This window comes from Haemaphysalis longicornis, unplaced genomic scaffold, assembly GCF_048455015.1.
Source record: "Haemaphysalis longicornis isolate Haplotype H1 unplaced genomic scaffold, Haemaphysalis longicornis Haplotype H1 scaffold_5, whole genome shotgun sequence".
In the NCBI taxonomy this organism is placed as follows: Eukaryota; Metazoa; Arthropoda; class Arachnida; order Ixodida; family Ixodidae; genus Haemaphysalis; species Haemaphysalis longicornis.
In genome coordinates this window covers 151898473-151921152 of record NW_027526385.1, presented here as the reverse complement: position 1 = coordinate 151921152, position 22680 = coordinate 151898473, and the positions used below count along the sequence as shown (strand labels likewise).

Here is a 22680-nt window from a genome sequence, read left to right as displayed (position 1 = left end):
TTCTTGGGAACTCCATGAATATCTGAGGAAAAGGCATCCGTTATAATGGTATACTAGTAGTACCTTCCTACCACCACCTTCACACAGCGTCAAGCAAGAAAGCAAACTTCAAGGGCGCATTCTAAAGCTGTGGTTGTGTGGCAAAATGAGCTATTTTGCATTCCCCACAAGGTACAATTGAAAAGAAAATGACGGCAGCTTTGTTGCGGACCCCTCGGCATTTGAACGTTCCCATTACAGAACCACACCACTGTGTTCTAGGGCAGGAGGAGATGCCATGATACAAAACGGGTGCCCAATGACAAAGGAGAGGTGCACTGACGGCTGGCAGGAGAGGGCCATAGCGAAGATGGGGAGGACGGAGAGGAGGTTCTCGTGCCGCCACAGCACCACCCGGTCCCACCAGGCACCCGACCACAGCACGGGGAAGCTGTCCACAAACACCTGCACACAGTTGGAAGGGGGGCAGAGGAGGTCACGGATTAGAATCAGCGCAACCCGAGTACCTCCTCCAGAAGAAGTTCAGCATCGGTTACGTCTGAGGTTAGCTGTCAGCCTAAGGTATCATTTTCCTCCCATTTCATGCACTGTGAAGCCACTAATCCTACAGGCAAATTTAGTACCGGTCACCTGGCTACCGGTCACCTGGGCCTGCTTCCTCAAACTGCTTATTGCAGTGTAGTCTAGTTCGCCAACAACCATCCATAAGTCTGCTTTTTGAAATCTGGCTATTGGCTTTTGGAATCTGGCAATTTTGAAAGACGGTTAAAAGAGCATTGTAATGGCGTAAAGAAGGGAAAAGTGTCCTCCAATGCCCTCGCAGAACATGCACAATCATCTAGCCATAAGATAGACTGGGGCAAGGTCGCCAGCAGGAAGGACTTCACCTCTAGGCTGTATCTGGAATCCATAATGATACAGACGACAAAGAGTACTCTGAACTGCACAGACGGCAATCTTCTCCCCACCTATGCAAGCTGTTTAGGTCACGTGCTTCAGCCTACTTAAACTCTTTGATTTCTTTCTTAGCCTTTAGTGTGAACAAGGCTCCCGTTCAGGAGGCTAAAATATCACTGTTCCATTTTCTCTTGCGGTCAGCGTCTTCTTTCTGTTTTCTATGATCAATTCTGACCAGATTGGCGTCCGTCGAAGCCTCGATTTCAACAAGTTAGTGACTTAGATTCAGACTAGTGCGCTTTCCCAAATGTGCACACGCTAGGCAGCAGAGCAGTCTTATTGAAAACTACAGGGACAATGGGTAGGTGACTCCAAGTAGTTTTGCAGCACACTCTTCGCACACGGCAGGTGACTCCAGGAAAGAGCGAAGAGTGGGCTGCAAAACTACTTGTTGGAGTCACTGGTGTTGGCCAAGCAGTAATTTTGAACCATGGCATATTTTGGCCTCGTCACGAATGTGTTGCAACGACCAGCCATCCTTGGTAGGCCGCTGGGCCTCGTCCATCCCCAACCACTGTTGTGAGTTCTAAACAAAGATCATCCAATACATGGTGTTCCCCCGAGACAGTCACTGGGCTGCCCCGAAAAAGACCCGTGGTGTGCTCCTGAGGAGGCCAGGATAACGTCATGCCATACGAGTGATATCTCACGTTGTCGCAACCTTGTCGTGCTTTTTGTCTCGCCATGGATTAAGATGGTTGTGAATTCGCTCTGGGTTCATCATCGTAGACTTGGATGCAACAAGCACACCAGGGGCTGGCTGCCAGGCGCTTTACTACACTGGGAGTGGCATTGTGGTCGCAACAACTCTCTCTTATTACGCCATCCATTCCATTGATTGATTGTAAACAACTGATCATTAGAGTTAAGCCGAATGTTTTTATCACGCATGCTTGTACGAGCAGACAACCTCACTGCTCAAGCACAACGCATGATCACAGCACACACACAAACAGCCAAGCTTCATAACCGCCACTTTCGAGGGGAGAGAAAAAAAAAAGCCAGAAAATCTGCACAGTTTTTCATCGAAAATTTGGTTTTATTTAGTAGCGCTCCTGGGCAGAGCTACTGCAGGCTGTAAACGTTTTGCTGTAATGTATAATTTCGCCACCATGCTGCAGCTCCATTATGAGCACCCATGTGTCGTTTTTGAATTATGAGCATAATTTTGAGAAAAACTTTTCCTCCGTTGTTGTTTCCACGTCACCTTTGTGTAGCCGCTGCAACGACGGCCAGCGTAGCAGCTGATCTCTCACTCGTTCTAGCACTGTGTACCCCTTTCCAAAGGGAGTGGGAGGACCAACTCGCCCATGCCGCAGGCAGCAGCGAAAGAGGCCCCGACTCACACAAAATGAAATGGCCGACCAAGTCTCAAGTGTGTGAACTTGACTGCTTGGGGCAGGCTAGTTCACAGTCTTGGGTGCAACCTCATCGAGAGTCTCATGCGCTGTTTTACAAGTTTCTGAAAGGCGTCTAGTAGCCTCAGGAAGTTGTGGGAATCGTGGAGAACCGCGACCTGCGATCCCGAGCCAGCGCGCGCTTCGGGAGAGACGCTTGTGCGCTGAAACCGGTCCGGCGCTCCGCTGGTTCATCGGCGTCCCCCAAGAGATGGCACCACTGATAGGCGGGCATAGGCGGGCGGGCGCGGGCGGCGCGGGAATCGGAAGAGTCCCGGCGGAGACCTGGTCGGGGCGAGATCGGCGGAACATGGCGGCGGTGATGGATACATGCATCTCAGGTGGGAGCTTTGTTTGTCACGCGCCGTGAGTGCTTACCTCCCGTTCGCGGTCACGACCCGGACGGCGTGATTCGCGAACACCGTCGAGCCTTGTGCTCGCATGCTTTGGGATTCCCCAAATAAACGGCTGTGCTTCGGCACTACTGTCTACTCTGTTCTCGTATCGGCGAACCTCGCTGGGCTGCCGTAGGCATAGGAGCCTGCGTGGTTGACACGCCGGGAACTAGCGTGGGGGGCCTACTCCAGAGTGCTGGCAAGGCCCCCGAGGAACCCCTCATGTATCCCACAAAGTTTAGACCACAAAATAGTCGGCCAATGAGATTAAACTTCCAACTAGTCAATATTATTGAGCTTCGAGCAAGTAAGCCCTGGTTTTGCTTTTTTTTTTTTTTTAATTAAACGCTCTTGGGCAAAAGTTTCGAGTACAGTGTGTGCTACCCAGTTGATTACACAGTTACTGGATAATTCATGTTTGCCACACTGGTACCATTAGTGACACCGTTAGTGCATCCAACAGCTCAGTGCTATCTACTTTTGTAGATGGCACTTTTGTAGATAGACAAAACTTTTGTTTTGTTTTGTTGGTTGGTGCTTCACTTCCTTTTGTGAAATCTCCAGCCCCAGGGCACTTCATAGCACACACTGCTTTTGTATGTGAACAATGAGAAAAAACTGATGTGCTCGCACCTTCGTGTGTTACGCAAAGAAGCAGTCTGGGCGGGCAAGTGCAAAATATATCCTCAAAATGCCCTTTTGATAAAACGCACAGTTTGTGCACATTCCGAGAACAGATACTTGACTAACTTTTCGGTTTGTTTCTATCCAGTCTTTCAAATATATGCCACACAAATATCTCAAATTTTGTGGGAGCTTTGCCCCTCGCCATGTGGCTGGAAGTGATGGAGGTTTTCAATGAAGGCCTTTCCGATGAAAGCGAAAAACAAAAAAACACTCTCGTGTTGCAATTTAAGCACGTGTTCAAGGGTCCCAGATGGTCAAAATTCGGAGTCCTTCCTATAGGGTGCACCCCATAGCCAGGTGTAGAAACTTTAGTAAGCAAAACCTCAAAATTTAACTTGAAATTTTGCGACCACATCGCTAATTTCTGCAAACCACATTGAAAACCACCCTGCAAGCCACGCTGATTTGCAATCAGCATTAATTGTATCATTGAGATGCCACTCTAATCTGTGAAGGCCCATCTGTACTGTCCCTGTCTTCCCCTTTTTTCCCTAAGAAGAGGGACCCCTTCCCCATCCATCCCTAAAGTCCCCAAATCCCCAATATTCCCACCTTGAGCACAAGCAGGCAGTAGAAGGCGAGGGAGAGGGCCGAGAGGGAGGTGAGGGAGTCGAGGTTGCGCAGCAGCCCCAGGGGCAGCCCCACGCAGGTGCCCAGCAGGAACAGGGTGACCAGGCGCAGGCGCTGGGGGCTCAGCAGGCCGCCCCCGTTGGGCCCCCCTCCCCCGAGCAGGAACAGGTCGGAGGCCAGGGGGGGAGCCAGGTCCCCCATCACCACAAAGAAGGCCACACAGCTGCCCAGCAAGAAGCCCAGCACCCTGAGAAGGAGAGAGAGGGAAGGGGGAGTGGCATCAATCCTCAAGACGTGTTGCTTTGCAAGCCAGAGAAACGGGAAGCTAGCTACGGGTCAGTTCAAACCGCCATTGGTAGCTTTTCAAGAGCTTCACCATATTCTAGCTCTCTTTTATTCATCATTTTGGATTGCATAATAACTGCTCCAAAACAACAATGTTCTTTCTTTTCTTTCTTTCTTTTTTTTTTTTTTTTTTGCCCTCAGACTTTACTGCAATGTAGTTCTGGATTGCCCCCAAACTGCTCAGAACTGCCTAGAACTGGCACCATAAGAATGAGTGTAGCACAAAAGCAGTTGTTGCAGGCAGTCCCTATACTGGATCAAATGAGATACCTTGAACTGGCAATCAAAAGAACAGTCAAATTCTAAACACTAGCCACGAGAAACTTGTGATTTGTGAACTCATTGAGGATTAAACTTTACAAATGAGGAGTACCTCATGAAACTGCATTTCTATCCTTTCTATTTCTCCATTTCTATCCCTCCATTTCTATCCTTATGTTCCCTTCGATCTCAACAAGACACATTCTTCTGCCCGTTAGCCTTCCAAGCAGCTTGAAGACAGCCTTCACATGACGACAGCCACAATATTTCGAAAATACAAAAATACGCAGATTAGTGCACACGTTCTCGTCATGCAGTAGTGAAAGATGATGGTAGGAAGCATGTTCGGTGCTCACCCAATCTCCACCACCAGCTTGCCGGTTGGGCCGTATGTGTGGAAAGCTGCAGGGAAAATGTTTTGTTCAGTTTTAGACAATCAATGCAGCTGAGGAAACAGGTTCCTGGCTTTCACAGTGCGCTGCTAAGTGAACCCACTGTAAAAGTTCCAAGAGAACGCCCTCCCCCCAAAACATCGCCCACACCCCTTTAGCGGCAAAATATTCAATTTACCAAAGAAACCAAAGATCGCCCACCCACTAATCGATGGCTTTGGCACTGATGAGTGAACAAAATAAATGCAGATCATCTATCCATGTGCTGATGTCGTCACTTATTTGTCCTTTCCACACTTGACCTGAAAGTTCACCATCTTGTATTTTTTCTTGATACCTGCCCAGTTCTGGTCGGCAGTGCAGCCACTTTTTGTCGTTTTTCACACCTGAACCGAAAGTTCGCCCACCCCATATTTTTCACTTGATATCTGTGTACTTTCAGCGGGTGTTCTTTCGGAACCTTATGGTAATCAGATTCTATGCTGAATTTACCCCCTCCTGATCCCTATATTCCTTAAAGGGACCCTGCAACACTCTTTGAACAGTGCAAGTAAACCTGTGCAACGTTTAGATTACACTGCCAGGAATACCTGAGCCAAATATTACACGTGCACGTGAAGCGGTGAGCGCGCAAATCGATGTGAAAGACGCGGAAAAACAAACCGCTCTCTCTTCAGTTGTCCTCATTATGCATGGCCCGAGGGACGTCACATAGGCCACGGCTGCCCGATCGGCTGTCACTGGTCAACTTCGCGGGGAGATTCTCCCATTTCCGTCGTCGTCATCGCTGTGTACGAACCTCTTCTATGCCTGAACCTGTAGGCACAGTTTTGCCGTTTCTTTTGTGTTTTGAGTGCGCGCGGAGTTTTAGTGATGAGCTCAATACTTCCCTTTCAACGGGACCACTCGACTACGAACGTTTATTGCTTCAAAAACGCCCTACCAGCCCGAGCGCGCACTTGCGAGCAGGCACCCATGCCTGCTTTTTTGTGGCACCAGACCGGAAATAGGCCCCTCCGCGTTGCGGAGAAAAGGAGAAAACTACCCGGCATGGGATATATCGAAGGCCGCCGAAGAGAACGCCGCGAGCCACCCCCCTCTCCGGGAGAGAGCGCGCAGCTTTCGTCGCGTTGCCCGCGGTCGAGTTGAGAGGGAACGATTATGCGCGATTTCTCATCGCGCGTAGTTTCGTTAATTGTGAACGGATTTTCATAATTCTTGCGGGAGGAGATTTCTGGGACAATAGACTTTATCCCAAAGTACATTACTAGTAGTCGATGGCAAGTGTTGCAGGGTCCCTTTAACACGTGTTTGCTCCCTGACCCACTCCGCTCTCTTCTTGTCCCTTAATGTTACACCTGTAATCTTCTGTTCCATTGCTCGCTGAGCCATCCTCAATGTAAGTTGAACCCTCTTAGTGAGCCTCCAGGTTACTGCCCCCTAGGTGAGTACCGGTGAGATGCAGCTGTCATACACTTTCTTCTTCAGGGACAATGGCAGGCTGCCATTCCTTATCTGAGACTGCCTGCTGAATGCACTGCACACCATTCTTATCCCGCTAATTATCTCTGCCTCATGGTTGAGACCCAGGGTCACAACTTGGCCTAAGTAGATATATTCGCTTACCACTTCCACTGCCTCGCCACCCATCTCAAACCGCTGGGCTCTCCCAAGGTTATCGAGCATTACTATATTCACGCCAAATTAGAATTCACTCGTTCAAAGGCATTACGCACGTATTTGTTAGCACGAATAGGTAAAACTATGGCATACACAAAAGCCTGCTGGCCCCACCCTCAAAACATTTTACACAACAAATTTTATCGGCCCGTCCCAGATCTTTTTTAATGTGAAATATTGGACATGAAGTGCTACTATCCCCACACAAAAGTAAACATCGTTTGTTCTCAACCAGAGCCCCCTGTGCAATGCTGGCAGCGTTGCTTGGCCATACTGCTTGACACGAGCCAAAATTCTTCTAACTTTTCCCTGTAGGTAATCTTGCTTAGCCCTGAGTTCATAGAGTGTTACCAACGAGTCTCCATCAACTTGTCCAGCTGTCTTCCAAATTCATCACAGCAAATGCGCACGAAGGAGACGAAACAACCACGACCCCTCCTCCCCTAAGAAGGGCCAAACTGACTGCTAAATTGCTGTCCATCATTGCTGACCGCTAAATTGCTGTCCCTTGCTGTCCCAATCAAGCTAAGCATTCCTTCAACACGGCCACATCCCCAAGCGCAGACATTACCCAACAGCATCTCAACCCCCCAATTGCGACAAGAGAGAGGGAGGCTGAAGGGCGGATGGGAGAGAGAGAGAGAGAGAGAGAGAAAGGGAGATAAAGAGAGAGGGAGAGAAAGAGAGAGAGATGGAGTAAGAGAGAGAGAGAGAGAGAGAGAGAGAGAGAGAGAGAGAGAGAGAGAGAGAGAGAGAGAGAGAGAGAGAGAGAGAGAGAGAGAGAGAGAGAGAGAGAGAGAGAGAGAGAGCTTACCGAGGAACTCGTAGTTCCTCCGGCGTGCCGTGATGGCGGCCTTGAGGAGCAGGTGGCAGGTGAGGCGGGTGAGGAGACCCGAGGCCAGCAGCAGCAGACAGCCCAGCAGGATGCCGCAGCGCTCGAAGCAGTAGGGCATGGCCAGGATGCTCACGCCGATGATGCTGTTGCCCAGGTTGATGGTGTTGCGCACCGAAGACCCCATCGCCAGGCCGGCCGCTGCTCCCATCCACGGCACTTCCTTCTCCCCCTCCTCCCCCTCCCCCTCCTCCTTGGAGGAGCGGCAGCCCTCTCTCCCCCTCCTCTCCTCGAGGCTGCACCGGGAAAGAGAGGGAAGGGGAACAGCACTCGAGCACCGTTTGAACTGGACTCAAAAAGGGTGCCCAAATAAGAGTAGAGGGAGGGTTAGGTGCATTTGGTTCGATCTCTCTTATTCTTCTTTTGAACAGCTTTGTTTTCGTGAAAGCTGGCCTGAGGCACAGAGCACCAAGAAGGAGCTCTCGTTTGACAGCAACGCTAGCAGCTACTTATTTTGTAGCTTAGACAGTGCAACCTTTCTTTCATGGTTTTTAGACCAATTTTCCTCGATATGCTAAGGCATACTTCATTTTGAAGCAGATGCCATCTTTGATAACGTAACAGTGCCAAAGAAGAAAAGCAACTGAAGGGACAAAGCTGCACTCGTAACAAATATCACTATCATCAACGCATTCGACGCAGAGACTAATGCTGGCAGCCCAGGAACTTGACACCTCACTTTTGCCCCTTGTGTCAACAGGTTACACAACTAGTTGATGCAATTTCCCAGGTGGCACCTTAAAACGATTGACACCTTGTCATATACAGCAGGTCCTCACAACTGGCTCCATTTATGGGGCTTTCCTCTAACAGGCAACCAACAGCACTACTGGCCACACAAGCCAAAAAGAGCATTGTCTCACCAACTGGTAAACATCAAAGTAGGGGGTGACCACGACCATAATAAACTCACTGTCCTTAAAAACTGAGCATAAGATTGCCAAAAAGGGCAGGCAAAGGGCATCACACTGTCAGAGCAAGGAACAAGCTCCACAAGAAAGCACACACTAAGAGAAAACCAATAGTGCCCCAATTTCAGAATGCCCTAGCATTGCGAAACAGAGAAGCAACTGCCTTTTCATGGCTGGCCGTGAGATTGGAGGAAGTTGTCCATGCACGGGGCTGGTATTGGTACTCCCCCAAGGCTGGTACACACTGGTACCCCCGAGACTGGTGCAATCTACTGCGTCCTACTGTGACCAGTACGGCATAGAAAGACTTCTATATTGTTGGCACAAGTGAACTCAGATCAGAGCTTAAGATGACTGTTCTGTGAGAGACATGTTGTATTAGCGGCATGCTCTATGTGCGTAGCCCCCACTGCAATCTTAGTAAAGCTGTAGACTGGGCTAGTTGGTAATTCATAGTGGTGACATTCATAGTCTACGCGAGCATCCAATAACGCGCGCAATGGCAAGGAAGGCTTTCTGGCCCAGCATGTCAGCACGTGTAAGGGTTGCACTCCACAGTTCCCTGGCAAAACAGTGGTCGATATAATTAAGGACAAGCATGCACCCGTAATCAGAGAGGAAGCTCAGAAGGCGTGTGAAAGGAACAACTGTGTAAGCAAACCGTCGCTTGCGCTATCTGTCCATGAACTACATTTCTTGCAATGTGGTGCCATGAGCGACACGCCACTGTGACTGTCAAAAAAATTTTGGCGCATGTTCGGTTTATACGCACTTTCTTTGTCGGTATTTTCTTGTTTTCTGTTTTTATTGTTCCTGCAAAGATATATATTTGCAGCCACGTGAATAAAGAATCAGTTGGAAGTTAGCGCTCGTCCGCATGTATTCTTTCCATCCCGTGTGTTTTTTCTGCATACCCGCCACGGTGGCTCAATGGATAAGGTGTTGTGCTACTGAGCACAAGGTCGGGGGTTCGATTCCTGGTCGCGGCGGCCACTTTTCTGAAGGAGGCAAAAAGTAAAAACACCCGTGTGTACGAGATTTCGGCGCACGTCAGATCTAACCCAGGTTGTCAAAATTAATGTGGAGCCCTCCACTACGGCATGCTTCATCGCCTGCGTTGCGTCGGCACGTTAAAACCCTACAATCAATCAATGTTTTTTGTTTTTTTTGCATAAATTTTCCCCACTACTGAAATCAATTTCAACACTGCAGTGATGCTATCACCATCCCTCATCTTGTGACTTTGGCACGCAATCCGAGCCAAGTACTGAAAACAGTTTCCAGCCATCAGGGCCTGGGAGGCAGACGCCGCCTACCAACTTCAGCTGGGCATTTCAAATGGAGTAAGCTGGGAAAGTGTCACTGTTGCTATCCCTTTTTCCACTACCAAAACAATTAGGAGCGAATGGTTATAGCTTGTCCCTTCTAGACCAGTGAACTGCACCGCTCATTACTCGTTGAAAAGTACAGCAGGGTTTTGGGTCACTACAACTCAAACATACACACAGCAAATACAACAAATGCATAAAGTCAACCGGCCTTACGGATGCAAAAATGTAGGCCTAGAACAGCTGAACATCCCAATTATTCATTCATTCCTAACCACGTTTCTATCCTCACAGCCATCCTGGACGCCTGTCAGTTTGAAGACCACCGAGCGAAGCTATCTTTCCATTTGAATCTAAACAATAGCCATAGCTCTTTCAGTACGTTTAACATATAAATTAGCCTCCGTATAATCACACCCTTGCTTTTTGTTTCACAGAGCACCAACGTTACATAACAAAACTGAAAGCAGAAGGTATAGCATTAAAAATTGCTGCGAGAGAAGGGAATGAAGGAAAGAAAAGAAAACGGAGCAAACATTACTGAGCCTATCCTTTGTGTTTCACCACAAAGGGAAGTTTATTATTACTCCCAAAGGCGACTGTTTGCGAGGGAACGCGAGCGACGCACTCCTTCTCAAACTGGCAGCCTCACAAGAGGCCAGACAACACTTCACAGGTGCGGGAGAATGCGTGCAGACGGCCCAGATTCTTCGTCAATAGGATGCAGTTTCACATCTCACGTGGCCTAGTGTGTGTGTGTGTAGCAATTATGAACCCACCCTACTAGTTGGCAAGGGTGCACGCCTCTAGGAAAATCTGCCACGCTTGGCTTGCCTGAAAATAACTGACGAGTACGCTTTTTTTTATGTTAACGGTGGAAAAAACAAAAGAAACGTTTGCACCAGCCGTTAGTCACCACTGGGAAAATCTGACACTAGAACAGTTCGAACATGGCCATTATTGGCTCATTTGGATGCACATGTAACATGGCGTGGAATTGAATCGGCCACCTTGCACCAAACTGCAGAGTTAAAACAGCTTTGGTCACCAGAACCAAAAACAAGCTCTCCAAATATCACTCAAATGCAATTATTCCAATGCTATTTTAATGCTATTCCAATGCTATTCCAACACAATTTTCCAATGCTGTTTTAAATACATAGCCCATTTGAAGCTAACATTCTAAACGTAATAATTACAGCACACCACTCGAACAACATTAATACAAGGACAATGCAGAAACAGGATACACAACACTGCAGTTGCAGGGCCCCTTGAACCTGTGTTCTGCTGTTTATGCTGCATTCAAGTGGCACCCAACAAACACTTCCAAGCCCCAACAAGGCTAGTTGTCTCAAAATGCACATTAGGAGCTTGTGTGGCATCGTCACGGAGTGAGGCAAGTTTTTGTACTCTCTCCTTACAACCTCTTAGCAGTATCCCAAGAACACTGTGGGATATGACTACAGTGGAAATCCATCTGTTCCTAATAACACATTTGTTCTGATTAGTGTCAAGGCATTGTAAAGATGTTCACCAGACTTTAAAAAATTGTCCTTCCAATTAACAGCAAATGGTTGCATGTAGTCTATGCAAGTTTTTATGCGCCCAGCTTCAGTGATGAATAAGCAGAAAAAAAGAAAAGACGCACCAAAGTACACACTTTGTTCTGGCCTAAACACTGCCTCCAAACTGAGCTTGAAAGCTCCGAAACAAAAGAGAGGACTTGGAGTTGAATGAAAGAGTTCATTTTACGACTAAGTTGCACGACAGCCAAGAAAACAAAGTCATCGAAACAACTTGATGAATCCCCGCCACCTTTACACTAAGTAGCACAGCAACCATGGCAAAGGGAACTTTGCAACAAGTGTATCACCGAAGTAGCAGCAGCGCGACACTGCAGTGAATGTGAACAGTGTCAGTGATTATGACATGCTGTCAACAGCATGCATTGCCGAGCTGTCAAACTGCTCTCGTCGTGTTAAACCCCAAGAGCGCTTAAGGATTGTTTTTTTACGGGCCTTGCCACAATGCTGATGGGCATGCTTAAGCTCAGTGGCCTTTGCAGAAAGCATGCTACTCCCAGGCACATTTGAAAGACCCTGGTAGTAGGTTTTAAACCTAGGTTTTCAGTGCAACAGGCAAAGAGCTAGGGTTTCACAAAAAGAAAAAAACCCACCGCAGTCAACAGAGAGGTGTACTCATACCACGTGGAAAGCCCTACAACTCTCCTCTGGTCATACATTGCGGAACCCCACATCTGCTTTCACTAGGTAGCAATCAATTCTCCCCCCACCCCCCCCCCCCCCTACCCTAACATCATTGCATTCAAAGTACAGCCGAACTGTGATACACCCCACTGTGGAGAGGGTCTTGATAAATACTAGCTGCTTGCCACGCTCTAAGCAAACAAAGCACTGAGCACATGCCCGTTTCAGTCACTTGCTTCCACTGGACAAAAATTCAGCCACTGTAGCTTGGAATCAAACTTGCTGCCTTGAGTTTCCTGACAGCATGCTTTTGCTGCCCAGCCATTGTTGTGGCAGGGGAAATTAGTAGCACAGTGGGTGCTCAGAAGTTGGAACAATTCCAGAATCATCCTTCAGCAAACCCAGAGTGGAACGGCAACGCTGCTTGAAAAAAGCAAGACACTGATGTGTTCCCTGGTCATACCAAGGCCTTGTATGGATGTTTCGAACTAACCCAGACAATGTGGCAGATACACTCATGTACGCATACGATGGCAGCATGAGACAAACATTTACCCAGCCGTGGTCAAGTTGTTCACGACTTTGGCTGCTCCGTTTTTATGCACGTGTTCTTCACGTGTGTGGATGAACGCAATGAACCATTTAAGCCTATACCCATTGGCTTAGAGCTGATTCGGTGTGCCTACTCCTCAGGTATGGAAGTCCTCGCTCCTTATTAAACCTCAATCAGCTGCTCATGAAAAAGTTGCTTGTCGTTAAAGGTGCATCATTACTGGCATTGCATACAACGCAGACGCCAGTGGAACAATGTGCCAGACTGTGCGCCTAGATCATGAGGGAGAATTATGACCAATAACTCTGCAATAAATGCACAATGCTTGGACTATCAACAACAAATTATCACAACATAAAAGTGACCAAGGTTTTCATACAGCATATGCAAAACTGCGCTTCAATGCTGTTCGACGACGCTGTCCTACAGTCTGTCTCTCTGCTTCGACAGCATTTGCACTCGATACTATACTTGGTTACAACTCAAGTATCACTCCGCCGAAGCACCGGACCCGTTACGTCAGTGCGCGCGCGTTTTGAAAGGGGTTTGCTATGAATGCGTGATATCGTCTGCCTTGTCTCACCAAGTTTGTTTGTCGTCACTGGAATCGTTTATAAGCATATTAAGTCCAAAAAAATCACGGGAACAGCTCACGCCATATTCAAAATATTCCAAGTAATGCCCTACTTGCGCCGCGCGGAGAAACATCCGGCTACGGTGATAAGGCACAGCGGCAACTTCCGGTACCGTTCTTAAGTTGTCACCGAGTATAGGGACCTCGTGTTTTTGCATCTGTGTTTGCAATGGCAGAAACACTGTTCTGGAGTGGTGATGCAATAACAATAGCATTTAAAGGAGCCATGAAGAGAAAATACAACCTCGTTTAATTTGAAGGAACTAGGATTCAGTATCTCACTCAGCTCCATTAGAGCCACAAAAGATGTTTTTTTAACGAAAAAAAAGCAAGAAGTATTCAAAAACGTTCAAATTTTGCGCCACAGTGAGACGTGTTATCAACAAGCGTGACGTCATACGGGCCAACAATAAAACATAATTTTCAGTGCGTTAACTGCACGTTAGCATTCAAGTGATGCGGTCAAATGGAACTAGAGGCCCCGTTACAGACGTCCAGTCATGTGTCGTCGCGACAGGTCAGTTAGGCGGCCTCCAATCGCACAAACAAGGTTCCGTGACGTCATAGAAAAGTTGCGGGAAATTGGCTAGGGGGTCGCGACTGCTTCACATTTTCTTTCATATCTCCGTTATTTGTTCGAAGATTGCGGTGATATCAGTATCATTGTTATCGGGACCAAGCAGTCTTCCTAATAAACCCAACTTGTATTTTGTCTTCACGGTTCCTTTAAGATAACGCTTCCCGTGGTCGGAATCAAACCTGGGTCCCTCGTGTATGAAACCGGCTTCTGTCCGATAGATACATTTATCATCGCATTGAGGACGCAGAGCATTTCCGTTGGCTTCTTAGCACGGGCGTTGGATCTGGACTTGGCCGCGGGTTCTAGCACCGTGGTCCACTTTGCGAGAGACATGAAAGGCTGTGGACAGAACGATCCGGGCGTGCCAGTGATGGAGAACTTTCAGCAGCAAGTTCGGAAATAAATTTGAGGGGCAACAGCCGGGCCTTTCACGAAGGGACAGGGGTTGCCAGCTCTGCTGTTTCTCCAGCCTTGCACACTAGTGCAAGCTGTGCCAATTCTTTTTTACATGGTTCGAAACAACGTGCTGACCACGCAGATGCCAGAAACGCGGTGATACTGCCCCTGTTCACTAGTAAAGAGAGCGGTTTTATTTTCGCCACTTACTGCGACCTCGTCAGCTTGAATGTGTGAGAAACATCTGAACCATATACAGCCCACTTGTAAGACAAACTCAGTTATGACGAATTTCAAGTTTAAGATGAACAACAACCTCGCTTCCTCGTGACATGTCCTCTTCGGAAAACGTCCGTCTAAGATGAATTTCTGATAACACCGACCAATTTTCACAATCACTTTGAGTTCATATTAATCGGAGTTTACTGTATGTCATGAAGCACTTTGTAGAACCCTCCTTTGACTCTCAGAGTGGTGTTCTATCACCCTATTTACCTATGGACTTAAAGATACCATTGTTGTTACTCTTTCCAAAAAAGTCAACACAGCTATCTCTAGAGCTGGTTCTTTTACGTTTAAAAATTAAAGGCTCGAAACTTCTTTTGCCTTTCTCGGAACTCGAAGGAATGGATTTGCCACAATCTTTAACTAGCTGGAACAAAGTTGGAATGAAATTAGAGTGCGCATTCCATAGCACAACCTTTTAGTTCATTAGAGCTATTACTATGAGGCATCAATACGCTTTGCACTAACAACCATTATGCCACTTTGCACACACCTTTTTCACTCAAAACCAAGCATCGCAACAACGTTGCACCGAGCGTCTCATTAGGAGTATTCCAAATGGCTATAAAGAAACCCCTAACTTGCCTCCAATACACGTCGCTCAGAAAAGTTCATTGACCACAGCACCAATGTAAACACAGGGCAGATCAAGTGCATTGCAAAAAATATCCTTTGAACAAAAACAACCTCCTCGTGTATTTAACGCCCGATAAAAGCTTGAGTGTTTCGATGTTTGCTACTGAAGTGACTGTAATTTCGCATATGTTCAAAATCGATCGTCACCCACAATTCTCCACATTAAAGTAAGCTCATCCTAATTACCGCTAGCTAGAAGCTAACTGTCGTCCCTATTTTTATGTGTATTTTCAATCGAGTGGCGCAAAGCATGGTGGCTAATCGGGTAGTTTCGAATTCACTGGCAAGCAGACGCTGCGTATATCTGCATACAGAATATGACGCCAAACTACTGCGGAAGTAGAAGCTGGCTTCATTCCAGCGTCCACCATTAATTTCAGGGTGTGTGCCTCCGAGATAACCACAAGCGGACTGGGCTCCAAACAAGACTTCCGCAGTTAAAAACAGGTTACGCTACGCGTTCACCGACTTCAGCGGTTCAGACAAACACGACGTGGCATTCCTTTACGGCGCACTCGACAACTACGAAAAATGAAGGTTAGCATAAAAAGAAAATAATACAGGTCCCAAACAAAGCACGACGCAAGGTACCGTGCAAGGCCACGCAAACGGAAGCACAGAAGCACGGTTCAGACTTCACCGCCACGATGAGGAGGAATAAGTGGACTTACGCACTGATGTAACACCTAACACATCCATACACAAAGCCCGTCAGGTTGACAAGTTGGCCTTGACGACAACTAGTGACCGTGACGCATTTTGTACTAAAGAGAAACCACATTCATCTGTTCCCGCCGGTTGAACGGTGGACGGCGCATGTTACATTTACACGTCATGGCATCTGGATGGGCAGTTTAGAGAGCACATCGACACAAGGAGGCAATCACAGCGCCGGCCACATACCAGCCACCACTAACCCAACACTGCACTCACTCGATGCGATGAACGGTCGAACGCCAGCGCACTTCACGGAGCCATTTGTCGGCGGACGGGCAGCAGCGGACGACGCAGTCAGTCACCGCCTCGGTCGCCGCCGCGTGTAGACCACGTAGCGGTTCATCGCGCGCGAGGAAGCTCTTCGTGACGTTTCTGACGTGCTCGACGAGAGGCGCAGTTGACGATGCCGGTAAGAACAGCACAAAAGCAGCGGTGATGCGCTGTTTATAACTGTAGTGCGTGACCCCGCCGAGGTATCGTAGGGGCGCTGCATACTCTACTAACTCAAACGTCTGGAGTCGAAAGGTCGGGGTCTTTTCGCTTTTCGTAGCACGAAAAAACTATTTTCGAGGCGTTGACTGCAATGTCATGACGAGTTTGTCACCGACACACGACAAATAACAAAACCACCCCGGTTTCACCGCTGAGATAGGTTTGTGTATGTGTCCGAAGAAGATCGTGTGTATGCCAGGCAACGTTTTTAGATTAGGTCTAAAAACGTTGATGCCAGGCAGGCACCATAGAGTTTGCAGGCACCTCATCCATAGGGTATGACCTATCCTGTTCCTTTGTTCCAGGCGGGTGAAACAGCGGAGGAAAACGCCCTAACACCATCAAAAACTGCGCGCTTACATCATTCTCTCGATTAAAACTGTCATGATGCCATTTGCAAAGGTATTCATAATGCCGAGTTGCGAACTTGCAAAACTCCCCGCGCGTACAGTCCGATTCTCTATGCGTAGAGTCCGACCGGCCCGTGGATGCATGGCCCCCACCTGGAAGCAGACAGGGAACAAATTTGTTGAAAATCCCACAATGTCCGTTAAAGGCAGATCTGGTGTATATGTCCACAGAAAGTTGAAGCAATAAACAGCTGTTTGCGGCTAATGCCAGCAAAACGTTCACCCAAGGCGATGCCGCGGCGTTGCCCTGGGACCCTGGGTGAACTCTTCGTGCCGTCAGTATCCACCGTTCCAATTTGTGTTGGTTGCCACCAATGGAACTTGCAGATGCGTGAATATCGTGGACGCTGGTATTGGTGCGAGCTCTTTATCTGATGAAGCATGTACCTACTGCGACATTTCCGAGAGAGACTTTCAGCACGGGCTGAGCCATGCCGGTCTCTAGCGCTTGCTGTCACACACCGAAGAGTGGGAAAGAGGTTTACCTTTGCCCACATTTTCCCTGCGTGGTCAGTAACTCCGTTATTTTATGTTTGTTCTCGTTTGTTGTAGTTTTGTTTTACGCCACTGTACCTTGCGCATGAAGCTCCGTGAATTAGTTTTGGTTTCGTGGCCGCCCCGACCTCCTGAATTCCCGTACCCGATCAAATTGATTAAATGTTCCCGCACACTCCGGTCGCTATTTCCAAGCGTTTAATGAAGTCTCTCTCTCTCTCTCTCTCTCTTTTTTTTTTTGCCTTCTCAGAGCCGCTCTGAGCAGCTCCAAGCAGCCCAAAACTGCTCCCGACATATGGGCAAATAAAATACGGAGCTGCTTGGAGCTGCTCAGAACCGCTTTGAGCAGACAAAAAAAAAAAAGAGACCAATTGTTCCTCTTGTGCAGGAGCAAGGCTGATTGAACCGGTAGCATATACTTCCCGAGGCGTATGGGATGTGTGGGATGCAGCGGTTTGTCACAAATAAATTGTGTGCACGGATCGGAGTTCTAGCTTTTCATGGAAGGGCCAACTGCCCTCAAATTTCAGCTCGGTCAAATTTACTTTGAACGTGCAGTACGTACCACCATACCAACTGGGACATGATTTGTCGCCCCGTGGAATGCGTTGTTGCGAATCGGCCCGCCGCCATACTTTCCTGCAACCCTCCTCGGCTGTGCGGCGAAGCCTCCACTACGTGCGCCTTTCAGACAAGCCCCACCGTGTCGGTGACTCGTGTTTTCACGTCTCGGTTGGGGGTAGTGACGATCTCGTTACTGAGCAAGCCGATTTCGTCCTGCCACCAGCTCAGGTAACCGACCTGGAGCAACGGTCACCGGAGCTCGTTGAGATTCCGGTGATGCGGGCAAATGAGCCGTCTTTTGAGACAGGGCAGCTTGGATGTAGTGTAGTCCTGGCAGCGAGAAAGGAGAACGGGAACACGCTTCGGTCTTCGCCTGCTGAGGCTGTCGCCGAAAGCGCAAGGGACGACGAGGTAGTGACTGTTGGGAACTACAAGGTGTCTAACAGACTAGTCATGCCCTTGTCACTCTGATGCTCCCGACGATAGGCCAACATCGGCTGAGCTAGTTGAGAATCCGATGTCGCCTGCGCCTGAGCCGAAGTCGGGAACCAACCAGCTTAGAGGAGAGAATGTAAACGCGTTCCGACGTTTGCTTGCCCAACGCGTTCGTGAAAAGGCGAGCAAGAAGGATAGAGGGAAAACTTCCGCGCGCACTTGTGGCGCGTGTTTCAGTGCGGGCACGTCAAGGGGCAAGGCCATCAGCTCACATCGCGCCAAGGGAACGCCGCCTCCACGAAGGAGTGCGCGCCTCTCGTTCGAATGCTGGGAAATCCCGCTCGCTCCTCGCGCTCGACCTTTGTCGAAAACGGCCGGTGTCCTTTCACGCGGTCGCAGCAGCTTTCAGCGAACGGGCGCACCTAAAGTGCGGTACAAAAAGGGGAACCTGAATGGCAATGCTGATGGCTTAAGGTAGACGCCTGACTTTCTCAATTCCATTGTTTTTCCTGGAGCAGGTTTCGCCCTTTACGATTACGTTTCTTTTTGTGTGGGACATTTCCAATCACGCGAAATGTCACCTTTCAGGTTTGTGCACTTGTCTAAAGTACTGCTGGGCTAAAATATAACTAGTGCAGTTAGTTATTAGCGTATTTTATCGCAACTAAAAGCCTGGTAGAGCTTCCGTGTGGATTTGTCTTCGCACTTGCTGGCGATGCTGTTGTGTCTTCCTGTGTTGTTCTGTTGCTTGCCTGACCAAGCCAGAGACGTTCTTGGGGCGTCCAGTGCCCGGCCCGGAGAAGCTCCAGCACGGTGTCGTATAGCCCAGGCCTGGAGTCGAGCGTCTGCCGAGCACTTCACTGTTACGGATCGGCCCGCCGCCGTACTTTCCTGCAACCCTCCTCGGCTGTGCGGCGAAGCCTCCACTACGTGCGCCTTTCAGACAAGCCCCACCGTGTCGGTGACTCATGTTTTCACGTCTCGACAAGCCCGGGTCAGACGCTTCGCTTTCGGCGCGTTTCAAACTTCGACGGTTACCGGCGAAGCACGTCTCAACGCGCTTCAAGGACACAGGCCCCGCGATCGCAGCGGAGTCCTCCTCTCTCCCCTCTCTCGGGCTCAGCGTGCGCCGGTACTACTGACTGCTCACGAACTCTGGAAAGAGTGTTGTGTGTGTGTCTGTGACGTTCGTGGCGTGTGCACTATCTAGAGGGAACGCTGTTTTGACCGTTAATGCTTTTGGGTATAAATATGACCCCCGCAAGCGCTATAACCCATTCCTGCTTGAGCAGTGGATCATTGCTGTCACTCTGCTCGAGTCCTGTACTGTTACCTCGCCCGTCGGGGCATTGTTCTTTGGCTTCGGCTCACCTCTCGCTATGAAGTAAGCAGTTACGTTAGCCCACGGCTTCTGGACTTCTTCACGGCTACAACAGCGGCTGGCCGCTCGCTTCACACCACGCTACCAAACGTATGTCGGAGGCGACGGAGCTCGGCTCGGGTCGGCCCACACGGTCGCAACAACGGGTTGTCAGCGGTGGGATGACAACGACGTCGCAACAGCGTCATTAATTAGTTATAAGTGTTTAAAATAGCCCCGCCGCAGGTGAAACTGCACCTGCCGGCGAATCGCGCAAACAGCCAGAAGTGACACTGCGGCTGGCCCTGCGTTTTCCTACGGCCAGCCAGGAGAACCGGTCGAGCTCCGCTGGGCGCGCTTCTAGGGCTGCGGCGAGGGGCGAAGCGTATCGCGCAGGATTTCCCCGGCCGGTCGGCCGCGTGCCCCCGCTCGCTTGCCGGCTGGGCAGGCTGGAACGTCACTTCGGCCCTCTCCTCAGTTTCGCTTTCAAGATCTCCCATTCTTGATGGTCGTTTGCGCCACATGTACGCGTATTTCTGCTGGCATATTTTATATCTTACAGTATTTTTAGGCAGCCTATACGGAAATTACGCTTTCAGGAAGCTAAAATTTTGAGTGCAGTTTACATTTAAGTTGCATTGCGTGGAAGGTGAATGGGAAATGATGTAGCTTTGCACAAAGAGCATTAATGTTGGAAACCGGTTTCTAAAATTAAGCGTATAACGGCAAAGAGAAACGCAAGATAGAAAATGGTCCTGTAAAACCGTAAGCCCTTCCTCAAAAAGGAAGAGAGAGAGAGAGAGAGAGAGAGAGAGAGAGAGAGAGCCGAGCAAATGACGGTGCCAAGAGGGGTTTCAAATGATCGCGTCCGAGGGACTGTGAAGGTTACACGGCATTTTAGGCACGCAATGAAAAGGCTCCAGGAGCGATTGCCAGTAAAGCGTATACGTTTAAGGTGAAGGGAAGAAGCTGCACATGGGACAAATAGTATGTGGCACGACATTACCCCAAAGGTTGTACGACAGAAAAGAAATAAATAGCACTCAGCAGAAACAGCAATCGATCGTGCAGAAAAACAGAAAAAATGAGATACAACTGTACAGAGAGATGTCACCCTTACACAAGAGCTATATATGGCGTTCATCAAAAAGCGACAAGGTTTCTTTTCAATAGGTATTATTATGACTTTCCCGGGAGGTTTTTATTTAGGCAGGTCTTCCATTCAAGTACTTGATGACTTCTTGTCAATGATGCTCTTTCAAGTGACATGGTAATACCGGTGTACGACTTACATTCCTTTTTTTTACTTTGCGCAAGCAGTAAATAAAAAACTGAAATTCCTGCCTGAAGACAGGGTCACCTGCTCCTCTGTCGAAACCTTTATGTAGCTTGTTTTTGATAAGGTCTGGCAAAAATAATTCACCGAACTTAAGCGGTCATCTCCTGTCAGCTGTATTGTGTAAACTTGTGTTTTTCTACTTTCATCGTCGGCAGTAATGCTCAAGTTGGGCTGCCTGTAACTCATAAATTATACCTTACAGGCTCCACTACGGGACATTGAATAAGGGGGCATGCACATGGAATAAACGATCCCCATGGGTGAACCAATACATTGGGAGTACCAAAAGGCTGCATTGTAAATAACTGTATAGCGGTATAACACGGTGTTTTACAGTTTCATTGCCTGTTTTAAGGAGAAATGTATGCAAAATTTTGAGAAAAGCTGGAGTTTGCGGTGTTTGTGTTTAAATTTAGAAAGTTTTGCAGAAATGTGCCATTTTATAATTTTATAAACCGTGCTAGAGGAAACTTAATTTGTAGGTGCAGTTGGAACATGTATTTCATATTATGTATTGTTTTTAATCCTCTTGGTCAATGTAATCTTGAGATAAGAGGCTCCGAAGAAAACAGCAGTATAGTGCCTGGCCAGTTTTAGAAACTATCTTTTTTATACTTTTCAGTGACGGAGGCCTTGGCAAGCATCTTCTCGCACTAGCTACGTGAATATGCTGGGCACAATTCTAATACCCGTCATCTTCTATCGCTGTGAAATTTGGAATAAACAAGACTGGAAACTGTTTTTTTTTACATTTCGAAAACAAAATAGGGCTGGAGCATGGCAAGGAATAATTGGGAGGACGATATACGAGCACAGTTATCTTCCCCTGTCACTCATCTGGTTTTTGTCATCATCATCATCATCACCATCCTATCCATGCCCACTGCAGGGCAAAGTCCTCTCCCATGGATCTCCAAGTATCCCGGTTCTGTGCTAACTGCGACCAATTTATCCCCGCAAAATTCTTGGTCTCATCTGCCCATCTAACCTTCTGCCGCGTTTGCCTTCTCTAGGGATCCACTCTGTTACCCTTAATGACCAACGGTTATCTTGCCTTCGCATTACATGCCCTGCCCACGTCCATTTCTTCTTTTTAACTTCTACTAATATGTCCTTAACACGCGTTTGTTCTCTGATCCACTACGCTCTCTTCTTGTCCCTTAATGTTACTTCTATCATCTTCCGTTGCATTGCACGCTGAGTCGTCCTCAATTTAAGTTCAGCCCTCTTAGTGAGCCTCCAAGTTCCTGCCCCGTAGGTGAGTACCGGTAAGATGCAGCTTTCATACACTTTCTTCTTCAGGGACAATGGTAGGCTGCCATTCATTATCTGAGAATGCCTGCCGAATGCACTCCAATCTTTTTAAAGGGACCCTGCAACACTTGCCATCGACTACTAGTAATGTACTTTGGGATAAAGTCTATTGTCCCAGAAATCTCCTCCCGCAAGAATTATGAAAATCCGTTCACAATTAACGAAACTACGCGCGATGAGAAATCGCGCATAATCGTTCCCTCTCAACTCGACCGCGGGCAACGCGACGAAAGCTGCGCGCTCTCTCCCGGAGAGGGGGGTGGCTCGCGGCGTTCTTTTCGGCGGCCTTCGATATATCCCATGCCGGGTAGTTTTCTCCTTTTCTCCGCAACGCGGAGGGGCCTATTTCCGGTCTGGTGCCACAAAAAAGCAGGCATGGGTGCCTGCTCGCAAGTGCGCGCTCGGGCTGGTAGGGCGTTTTTGAAGCAATAAACGTTTGTAGTCG

The 22680-nt window shown here is 48.4% G+C and overlaps 1 protein-coding gene across 1 annotated transcript in view; it reads right to left on the bottom strand.

The window, feature by feature from the left end:
* The window catches only part of LOC144138752 (uncharacterized), a 52539-nt gene extending 36280 nt beyond the window's left edge, over positions 1 to 16259 (bottom strand). The window contains exons 1-5 of the mRNA XM_077671164.1: positions 16043 to 16259; positions 7499 to 7812; positions 4969 to 5014; positions 3989 to 4253; positions 323 to 444 (exon numbers count right to left, since the gene is read on the bottom strand). Of these exons, the coding sequence (XP_077527290.1) occupies positions 323 to 444; positions 3989 to 4253; positions 4969 to 5014; positions 7499 to 7727 (662 nt within the window). The 5' untranslated portion in view covers positions 7728 to 7812; positions 16043 to 16259. The remainder of the gene's footprint in view (positions 1 to 322; positions 445 to 3988; positions 4254 to 4968; positions 5015 to 7498; positions 7813 to 16042) is intronic.
* Between the last annotated feature and the right edge of the window lie 6421 nt (positions 16260 to 22680).